General features: G+C 37.4%; 1 protein-coding gene across 2 annotated transcripts; it reads left to right on the top strand.

The window, feature by feature from the left end:
* On the top strand, nucleotides 1-10,725 carry myb (v-myb avian myeloblastosis viral oncogene homolog; the record flags this gene model as incomplete). Of its 2 annotated transcripts, XM_079801940.1 has the most annotated exons (16): nucleotides 124-146; nucleotides 1,945-2,062; nucleotides 2,823-2,894; nucleotides 3,589-3,681; nucleotides 4,107-4,327; nucleotides 4,410-4,629; nucleotides 4,772-4,840; nucleotides 5,248-5,352; nucleotides 5,657-5,848; nucleotides 5,974-6,135; nucleotides 6,846-6,970; nucleotides 7,147-7,258; nucleotides 8,331-8,453; nucleotides 8,709-8,792; nucleotides 8,907-9,011; nucleotides 9,341-10,725. In XM_079801940.1, 16 exons carry the CDS (start codon nucleotides 124-126, stop codon nucleotides 9,452-9,454), a joined length of 1,938 nt encoding a protein of 645 aa, XP_079658066.1. In that variant the 3' UTR covers nucleotides 9,455-10,725. The 2 variants fall into 2 exon arrangements, with proteins under 2 accessions (XP_079658065.1, XP_079658066.1); XM_079801939.1 differs by lacking the exon at nucleotides 5,974-6,135 and having other exon boundaries at nucleotides 1-146.
* Nucleotides 10,726-11,364: the final 639 nt, after the last annotated feature.

The raw sequence follows: 11,364 nt of genomic DNA, 5'->3' as shown, positions 1-11,364 counted from the left end.
ACACTCTGCTTGAGCGCTTAATATCGGCACTTCCTCCTCGAAGAGGAGCTGACAGCACTCCACTAGCACACTTGAGCCGAGCGCACTCACCATCACCTCTCTACCCTCCTCTTAAACAGCGGGATGGCGAGGCGGCACAGACACAGGTGAGATTTAAGTTGTATGCATTTTGATGAACTTTCGCGCACGCAGTTTCTTATATTACGCTCCATAGCCACATGCAGGCATTTAGACGCAAGACTAGACAGTTCGTGCTGATACCATTACATTTACTAAATGCATGCTCAGAAATGTAGCGCTTGTATTTGGTTGCATTTTTACGAACGCACCCATCCCTCCGCGGAATGGTTATTTCTTCTGGCTGGGCTGCGCCGCGCTGAACAGGTGGATGGCATGTGCGCTCCCCGCTCGCGCCCGCGCGGGGATCTCGCTCTCGAGTTCATTTAAATGTTCATTCATCCACCTGCGCGTGCGAGTCCGCTGGACAGGTTACGGTGAGATTCGGTACTTCCCCAAAATGTACACTCTCATATTGATTCAGAAACAATTGACGAGAGGCACAAAGTCAGCGGCAACGTAGTGTGGTTGAAAAATAGCGGGCGATGGCAGAAACATCTCGTCATGTTCGCGTTTCTTTTGTACGTTTTATTATACGTTTGGATTAATTTCGAGATTATGTGTGAGCCGGATGGATTATATCCATTTATCCGCCTTACAGTTGTCGGATTTGGAACAAATAGCGTTAGTATTATAGCCTTAAAGAGATAGTTCAACCAAAAATGAAATTCTGTCATCATTTATTCACCCCCCCCCATGCATGACTTTCTTTTTTGCGTGGCAAAAGACTTTAGGCAGAATGTGAGGGTCTGACAGGACAGCCTCGGTTTCACTGCATCGTTTTTCAATTCAATGAAAGTGAATGGTGACTCTGGCTGTCATCCTGCCTAATTTTTTCTTTTGAAGAAATATTATGCAGGATGAAAGAAGAAAATAAGTCGTACAGGTTTAGCACGAGTGTGAATAACAGACGACACCATTTTCACTTTTGCATGCACTGTCTCTTTAATTTGTGTTTCAAATGTCAAAGCCATCGTGCAGTTCAGGTTATATTTGGCATTTGTTGTTGTATTAGTCACTTAAGATAATGATAAACTACTTAGGCTAAAAAAATTCCTTTGAAAAAGGTTTCAGCCTCAGTGGGTCTATTTTGACAAATATTTAAACTGACATGTACAGTTAGTCAACAACCCTCATTGCACACCAAGGTGAAACCGTATCTATTTGACTAAATATGTTTTTATTTCAGTGAGCTAGGTGCGTTTTGAGCTTTACGTTTCAAGTTTCCAAGTATTTGTAGTCAAGGAAGTGAGCTATCATCTTTATCTTTGGCTTTAAGCACTGGCAGTATGGATAAACGTGAGGTCTAAAAGTACGTATACACATACACATGTGGCACAAAGGCCAGGAGAACATTGTTCTCCACGTCTGCTTGTGCTCTATCCTGATTGGCCAAGAGCTGGCCAGGTGAGATGGTTTTGACAGTACCTGTGCAGGTCTGAACACGCTTCCATCATGAAACGGTGCCAGTCCACGCACACGCTGGCTGTTTCTGTGGAAACCAAAAACATCAGAACAGGTTTCTCTGAGCGTGTCCCCCCTGCACCCTAACCTGCCGGCTGTACTGGTTCATCCACTCTGGTTTTGTGTTGACTGTGTTATCGCTTAATTTCACTATAATGCGTGATAGACTTATGGGGGTGAAAGGGTGTTTTTTATGTATGTCAACATCACGCATCTAACATGTTCATGAGGATATGCTCGTTTTCCCTCACCCTTCATGTTTGCTCTTTTACTATTCACCCCCCCCCCCACACACACACACTTATTACCCTACTCTCTTTATCTCACAATCTTTCATTCCCCCCCCCCCCCCCCCCCCTCCAGTGTTTACAGTAGTGACGAAGATGATGATGATGTGGAGATTTATGATCATGACTACGATGGTCCTCATGCAAAGACAGGAAAACGCCACCTCGGCAAGACACGCTGGACCCGTGAGGAGGTATGCAAAACTGTAGTCTGGCTTTGTTTGTGTTATTTTTTAGCATTACTTTCTGATATATGCTTAAAAACAGAAATATGCTTAAAATATTAATAGCTTAGATAGCATTAAAGCTTAAATATTAGTTGTTTTCAATTATTATTTGTTAAATAATTTTAATATTATTTTTAAATAATTACAAATAATTCTAAATTAATATTTTAAATATATATATATATATATATATATACATATATATATATATATATATATATATACATATATATATATATATATATACATATACTATTATTTATATGTACAAATGTGTCTGTATATGTATATATATATATTTTTATATATACTGTGTGTGTGTGTGTGTGTGTGTGTGTGTGTGTGTGTGTGTGTGTGTGTGTGTGTATTTTTGAATAATGTAGTTTAAGCACAGCTATTATTCTAAATATATAATTCAAAACAAAAGAATCTTTCATTGTTTTATGGTCTTCTTGTACACACTAAGTTTACTACTAATTTTTGTACCTTTTTGACATTCAAAAGTTTTAGAATAGTGTTTTTGGCTCTTTTATATTCTATTCTATGTATTCATTAAAAAACCGATCACACATTACATTCAGTTTAACTGATAACCCTTTATTCTTCAAGTAACTTTTGTGATGTGTTTATTTAATGCAATATAATTTATGTATTGTTTACCAATGTATTATTTGATTATGATCACTTGATTATGTATTTAATGCTACAATGTTGACTGTTTTTACAGGATGAGAAGTTGAAGAGGCTGGTAGAGCATCATGGTTCAGAAGACTGGAAAGTCATTGCCAGCTTTTTACCTGTAAGTGTGTGTGTGTTTGTGTCTATGATTTAAGTGTGTGTATGTCTTGTGTGTTTAGGCTTTAGGGGGTTAGGTTAGGTTATGTTAGGTGTGGTGTTTTATATATGTACATTTGCATGTGAATAGCCAAAGGATCAGGTACTGTAGAAGTGTGTGCACGTTTTGGAGGATTTTGCATAATTGGGTATTCCTCATTGGTTGGCCTAGTTTGGAACAAAGTCAAATGGGGGGGGTATGGCAGGGTTTCAGAATCCACTGTGCACCTGCAAGCACACACGGATGTACAAACACACACAAACACACACACACACACACACACACACACACACACACACACAGACAGACAAATGTGCACTCAGGTAGAAGTATATGTTTACATACAAATGTAAAAACTCCTCAGACACACATATACAGATACTATAAACTTAATGCAGTAAAAGTGCATCTATTTCTAGATAGAGATTGCTACATGTCAATCTCAACACATGAACAAGAATAAGAAACTAAAGCTGTTTCATTTCTGATTCACTCTGTGGGGTTTCCGAAACACCTGGGATCTCATGTGCAGAACATTGAACTCATATTAAACACAGCAATTTACTTTAATTCAAGTTACACACCACAGTGACAATCCAAAATTAGTTTCCATTCTCTGTTACCTCACTGTACTTCTGTGTGTGTGTGTGTTTCACAGAATCGCACAGATGTTCAGTGTCAGCATCGTTGGCAGAAAGTTCTCAACCCTGAACTTATCAAAGGACCGTGGACAAAAGAAGAAGACCAACGGGTAAGACATCTACAATCTGACTCAAAATAACCATACCACAACAACCAATATTACCTCAGATAACCAAAATACAGCCACAGGATTGCAATTACGCAACCAACTAATCCGCATGCAACCAGGAGAAAGTTGAGGGGGAAAGTAAAGATCCATTGAGCGGGTGTTGTGTTGTAATGATTAACTTGCGAGACCAGGTGTTTCTCTATTTATCGTCATTTTTATGACCTAGCAGAAGTCATTAGCAGGTGTATTTCGCAGATATTCAGCGTAATACCACTATCTGTATGTGTGCAATCTTAAAACACTTATGCAATGTTAGTTCCCTTTCTCTCTGGGTTTGTGCTGGCCTCCAGTACACCCCCTCTTTCTGCGTACACCTCCTTTTCCCGCACTTTGCTCACCACAATTTTCTTTTCTCTCCGTCTCAGGTGATCGAATTGGTTCAGAAATATGGCCCCAAACGTTGGTCTGTGATCGCAAAGCACTTAAAGGGGCGGATCGGTAAGCAATGTAGAGAACGCTGGCACAACCACCTGAACCCTGAGGTGAAGAAGACTTCATGGACTGAGGAAGAAGATCAAATCATCTATCAGGCACATGAGAAACTTGGAAACCGATGGGCCGAGATTGCCAAGCTACTTCCGGGCAGGTAAGGAAATGCTACTTAAACGCTTATATTCTACGTATTTGTATGTGATCATGACAATCCTACATTATTTTCTTATCATCAGAACCGATAATGCCATAAAGAACCACTGGAACTCCACTATGCGGCGGAAGGTCGAGCAAGAGGGCTACCTTCAGCACGCGGCTAAAGTCAGCCCCACTCCACTAAGCAACGGCTACGCTAAACCTCACCTCCTGAACTACAATCACACACCAACCAACACATCCATGCCTGCCTCTTCCATGAGCAGTCAGTATCCGTACTACATGCCTGACCCACAACGGGTACGAGAAAACTTATCTCTTAAATGTTCACCCTTTAAATTTTGGTATTGGTCACAGAGTAAACTTTAAAGCAGCATTTTGAAGGAATTTGTATGAATTCTTCAATTAGTAATTGATCTTTTTTTTTTTTTCTTGTGTTCAGGTGCCATTTCCACTTGCTCTTCAATTGAATATCTTGAACATTCCTCAACATGGCACTGCCCCTATCCAGGTAACCAAAGAGTAAATGAAACCGTTCTGAAACTGATCAAGATTGACAGTAAAGAATGTTGACAATTATAATGTTTCTATTTCAAATAAATGCTTGTATAAAAGTTTCAACATTGATAATAATAAGAAATGTTTCGGCATATTAGAATTATTTCTGAAGGATCAGACTGGAGTAATGATCCTGAAAATTCAGCTTAGCCATCACAGGAATAAATAGCATTTTAAAATATATAAAAACACTTATTTTAATTTGTAATAATATTTCATAATATTATTGTTATTACTGTATTTTATGAAATAATTTATCAAATAATTGTGCAACCAATCTGATGTTTTATTATTTTGATGCTGCGCATTCTGATCCGCAAACTCGTTGAGTTTTACTCATTATGCGTTCCTGTGATATAGAGACACTACAGCGAAGAGGATCCCGAGAAAGAAAAGAGGGTGAAGGAGATTGAGATGCTTCTAATGTCAACAGAAAATGAGCTGAAGGGACAACAGGCACCACCAGTAAGTGTGTGTGTGTGTGTTTTTTTGTCTAAGTGTGTGTGTGTGATTAATTGGAGGAAGCATCTGGGGGTCTATTTCACATTCTAACTGCTTGGCTAAATGATGCAATTGTGCCTTATCACACCACAAGCTCTGTTTAACTCCTTGTGCAACTCCAAACCCCCTCCCAACACTTCACATCATTCAACTCAGCAAGTTCCCTTTCTCTCTGACTGTTGTTCCTGCATGCATCCCTCTCTTTATTTTGCTTAATTTCTGCCGCTCACTCTCATACAAAATACATTTTTCCCGCCCTCTCTTGCAGATCTCAATGAACGGCTACAGTGGGTGGAACAGAGGCTCTTCGACGGACAGCTCGGTTGGCGTGGTTGTTTCAGTCCCGGCTCCATCCCTAGACCAGGGATGCCTTCCAGAAGAAAGCGCCCATGGCAACACAAACAGCCCAAGCAACGACTCCAGCTCTAGTTTACCAGAGTTTATTGATGCTATTGATTCGGTAAGAGACCATAAAAGCATCCTATTTTAGAACTAAAAGGAACGGTGACCCTATAATTGTCAGGTGATAGTCAGCATTTAGTTACCCGTCACCCTCGGTGTCCTTACGTGATCTCGTCTTCTCAGGCCCCATCTATCTGGGCCAATTTACACTCTGATAGGAGGTTGCCTAAAACGGAGACTCAGTCCAAACACGGTTCGCCCACCCACAACGATGACAGCAGTCCCCTCACATTTCTTTGCTCAACGCCCAAACATTCAGCCATCCTGCCTTTTTCTCCCTCTCAGGTAGTCTGAAACTTCTCCGCCATAATCAATCAGTCACCCAATAACTCAATTATCTGAGCACCATGAATCAATCTCTTCACACTAATACAAATCAGTATGCATTAGTCAACATGCGTAGGATTCATCTAAAGGTCATGTCCACATACATAACCCACATTTATGACACCCATGGTTGTTTTTAAGGTGTCATAATGTGTGTGCTGAGGAAAAGAAATTAGATTGTATTACATCAGCTCTTAATGCTACACTTTTATGACACTCAAACACTTGTATCCCTTCGGAATGACTGTGTAATCATTGCTGGGCTGTTTTTTGTGAATTAGTTTCCTAGTGATGTCAAACACTACATAACCAAGACCGAGTTTGACTTTAATATCAGATTTGAGTTCAAATTGAAAGGAATGTCACAGCATAAACACAGCATACAATCACTTTTAATGACAATTTTATGCTTAGCAAATATTTGCATATTTGTTCATTTCAAATATTTGTTCATTATACGCTAGTGTACCATAACATCAAGCTACCATAATGCTTTTAGCCAAGCGACAGTAGTTTAGTTTATTGTGCATGATGAATCATATGTGAAACTCAATTTTGAGATTTATGCTGATTTTGACCCCTTTTAGAGGTCCTCCTACACCTCTGAATGTTAAATATGTGGTTTTCAGTTTAATATCTGATTGTTGTCTTCCTTTTCTCTGTTATAGTTCTTTAATGCATCAGTGAGCCCAGACTCAGACAGTCAAAACTTACCGGTTACGCCCTCACCTGTCTGCTCCCAGAAAGCACTGCAGCAAGACCTTGCTCTTCGGCCTCAGAAGGAAAATGAGCTGTAAGGGCCCATTTCAATACTTTTTGCATTTGTAATGGTTATTTATGTGATTTATAAAGACGTTTCCCATACAGATTTAAATCATAATCTCAGGGTAAATTAAATGAATGAGATTTATGTGATTTTTAATAAAACACTGAATAATTTATAATGTATATACGGGCGTTCTGTTTCAGGTTCCGGACCCCCAACCTGAGACGGTCTATCATGGAGTGCTCTCCTCGCACACCCACTCCATTCAAATCCACACTGACAATGCAAGACGCCAAATACGGACCTTTGAAGAGGGTGAGACTCTTTTGTTTCTTTGAGAAACACACAAAAAAAAAAATTATAATTGTAATTTTATTTATATGGGTCATTGACAAATAAAGCTTCAAAAAGGGTGTTTTTGAAAGAAAGAAAGAAATCAAAATTAATTTAATGCATATTTTTTTGAGTCATGAACAGTGTTTAAAAAAGTTTCAGTGGTTAGATAATATTTCAAAGTTTAAATTAATTTTTTGACTATGTCAGGCGGTACATTTATATACTGTAGTTGGAAAGTGTACTGGAAAGTATACCAACCTATCCATACTTGAAATTATCAGTTTTACCAGTATTTGATAGAGATCTGCAAACCTTTTCACCCTGCCACAAGGATCAGTTGGGGTCCTCTGGATGATGCAAATTCATTATAAAAGAGACATGTTGTGCCACCCTGACATTCAAATTGCTGGACAAAAGTTTTTCAATTACCTCAACAGCTTTAAAACTACTGACATGTGTAAACATTTGTTTATATGAAAGGTTTCAAACCTAAAATGATACCATTGTCTTTAGTTTTAAATGTTTTATTATTAAGACACCATTTTAAATAGTTTTATTGTCTGTTCATTTGTTCGGACAGTTGCACCACCTAACATTTTGGTGGTTTAAGATAACAAAACATAAAATAATATGTATTATTTAAATGTACTAAAATTAATTCAATTCAATTCATTCATTCAGAATAAAGTGGTATATGTCATGAATTTATGTAATTATTTTAAATGGAAATAATGCACTTGGACAGAAAAATATGCATGTCATGTCACTGTCTGATATGTGTGCGTGTGTGTGTGTGAGCATTCATGCTCTTTGATATTAAAAGGTTATGCTATTTTGTGTATAATTCAAAATGAAACACTAAAAACTATGCACATTTTAAGATTTGCTATACTGTGTATATGTGTAAAAAAAGGAACTCTAAGTGAGAGTTAGAAATATCCAATATTACCCAAATAAATAAAAAGCATTCAAGATCGACCAATATGGAACTGATACATCATGCATCGCTAATTTTGGAATATTTTACTCAAGACTCTGGTTCTGGTTCCAGGCTCACAGCCCTTCACTGGACTCTGGAGTGGTTGGTACTATTAAACAGGAGCCTCAGGAGTGTGAGATCAGCGTCGGGGGGGTGCATCTGGACCAGCCCCCCCTGAAGAAGATCAAACAGGAGGTCAGTTTGGGCTAATGTGCGCCCCTTCATTTGAATACATCTCAATGTGATATTCAAATGGCAGAAATGTAAAAACTTCTTGTCTGTAGGTTGCTATTTGAATTTGTTAGTAATATCAGTCAAACTTGTCTGATCCATCTGTGCAACAGTGGGGTTGTGAATTGGACATTTGATATTATATGATTATGAAAGCAATACACTGAAATTTATGCCTGGTGGATTTGTAAATATTTAATAATGGATTCGGATCTATAGGTGGAGTCAGCTTGTCTGCAGTGGGAGGAGCAAGATCTCCACACCCAGCTGTTTCCTTCCAGTGGCTGCACCCATGACATGCCTGTGAGTATCTTGATTTTGTACGTATATGAAGATTGATCGCCGCCTCTGTAAATACGTTTCATTTATCAGCATTATTCCGATATTTGACAACCGTTCTCTCTTTGGGAATTATAGGATCTGTTGACTAGCTCTGTACTGATGCTTCCCAATGCAGAGAAAACTGAGGATGGACACAAAGTCGCCCAGCTGCCCCGCAGAGCCATAGGAAGTCCTCTGCAGGTACAATATCTACCATGATACTATTAAACACCCATTTAAAATGATTGACCCTTGGGAACCAGTCCAGATACAGTTTTGAAACGAAACTTTTTAATGAAACTTTTTGCTTAAATATGTAGTTGTGTGTGTAGTTGTTTAGTAAAACTTTATAGCTCATTTGGTAGTAACATTGACTTTATGACTCCAGGTGCTGAATTGTGCCATAAAACTGTACATTTATGATTTATTAGACACTGATGCATTTGCTATGCAAAACCTGACTAATCTTTTTCTACTTCTCTCCATCTTTACTTCCTCCCTCTCTCTCTGTATCCTTTTCTCTCTCACAGCAGTTGAGCACATGGGAACAGGTGCTTTGTGGGAAGACGGAAGAGCAGACTATGCCCTCTGAAGTCACGCACAAATACCTCAGCAATTATTCTTCACGAGCACTGGTCATGTAAAGAGACAGATAGAATGAGACAGAGACAAATATAGAAAGGGAAGAAGAAGGAGGGAAAGTGAAAGACAATCATTCTGAAAAGAAGTAAAAGAGGAACACTCCTTCACTTCTGGTACATTATTTGGGAGAGGCTAAAAGCCATTTTGTAGACTGCACAATTGATGTTAGTCGCCAATGTTTAAGCTGTGCCGTCGCTTATTTGATTCAAGCAACCAAAGACATTTTTCATGTTGTGTTTTTCTACCTTTTTTTGATTTCAATTTAATAATATTGTATTATATATTATGTATTATATATGGGAAATGAATTCTCTATGTGGGTTCTAATTTTATGGATTTTAATATAAGGAACAATTTGCAGTAATTTATTATTATTTTGTATTAAGAATAATAATTAACTACGATGGCTTTGCCAGTGTTTGACCCCAGTATTGCTCACTTCTTAATCGCTAAATGTGTGTTAATTGTAAGGAGCTTGTGTCCTCCTAGCATTATCAGAATCATACACCTAAAACTAGACAAGATTTGTACTCCGTATCTGTGGGTGTCCAACAGAACTGCCCTTGCAGAGATCGTATGTGTTTCAGCCAAATGCCTAAAAGCACTGCTATGTATTTCTGGCCAAAACAAACCGTGCCCAATGCCTAAAAATGACTTTGCCAAGTTTGAAAATTCAAGTTTGCCTAATATAGATCTTAGGTGATATATCTAGCGTAAAAAGGTACTCTGTCAGTTTAGTAGTGTTGCCATTTCAAAAGCAAAACCACAATGTTGAGCTTTCATTGTATTAGCACTATTTCAGGTTTTAGATGAACTATGCAAAGATTTCAACAGAACAAAAAGTGTTTTTTTTTTTACAGTTTTTGTATTTGTTAAATAGGAAAAACAAGGTTTACCAAGCATTTTTAAGTCAAGGGTTTAAATGTCTTCAAATTTGCCTTTGAGATGATAAACATTTCTTGATCATGTTTTCTTAAACACTTTTTTTTATGTCAATTTGTAATCAGATTTACATTTGGTATTTTTTAGTTTTTTGAAACACTGAAATGATTGTTGCTTTTATACCTAGTCGGCATGTTTTTGATATTTCAATCAGCATTTGATACTAAGATTGCAGTGTCCAATCAAAAGCATTTAGCAATAACGTTTTTGTTATTCGCTGCCTTTTTGTATTAGATTCAAGTACAAACACTTTTTTTTACACTGATTATGACTTTTCATACATTTTTTATACAAACTTTTATAACTGCCTTGTAAATAAAGTGTGTTTTTGAAAAAATATCTCTGGCTTAATAGTTTCTTTTCCACTTACCGTTAGTTGCTAAAGCCATTGAGTTTGAATATCATGTTCCTCAATGTTAAATAATGCACAGATGTCCATAAGACTTTCTGTATTTGATGCCAAGTTGCATAATTTTTTTTTTTAAACTTAAATTTCATGAAATGCTATACAGTGACCCTAAAGTATTTGAAGACTTTGTAACTCTTAAATAAGTAATGTCATATCTGAAAGTGTTTTTTTAGTGAATGAAGTCAGTAAACAAGTATATTTTGATTTAATTATGAGCAATGTCTTTTGATAGAAGTATAGAGTAATATTTAATATTACTAAAATGGTTAGCTTGAAATAATAATGCAACTTTGTTTTATATTTTATTATAATAAAATGCAACACAAAAAGCGTGTGCTGTCATTAAAAATAAATAAATAAATTTGACTTGATTTTCAAGTTCGGTTTTCTTTATAATATCCAAATATACATTCATACATTTTTAAGGAGCTTATAATACCAAAGAGCGCCCAAATACTTTTTCAGACCTATAGGCCTATGATGGAAAATTGTAACCTTAATACAGTTGTGGAGAGCCACATAAATGAAGGCAGACATTTTCCATTGACCACTGAGCCATCT

Source organism: Gobio gobio, assembly GCF_949357685.1.
Source record: "Gobio gobio genome assembly, chromosome: 21".
Lineage (NCBI taxonomy): Eukaryota > Metazoa > Chordata > Actinopteri > Cypriniformes > Gobionidae > Gobio > Gobio gobio.
This window is presented reverse-complemented; position numbering and strand designations above follow the sequence as displayed.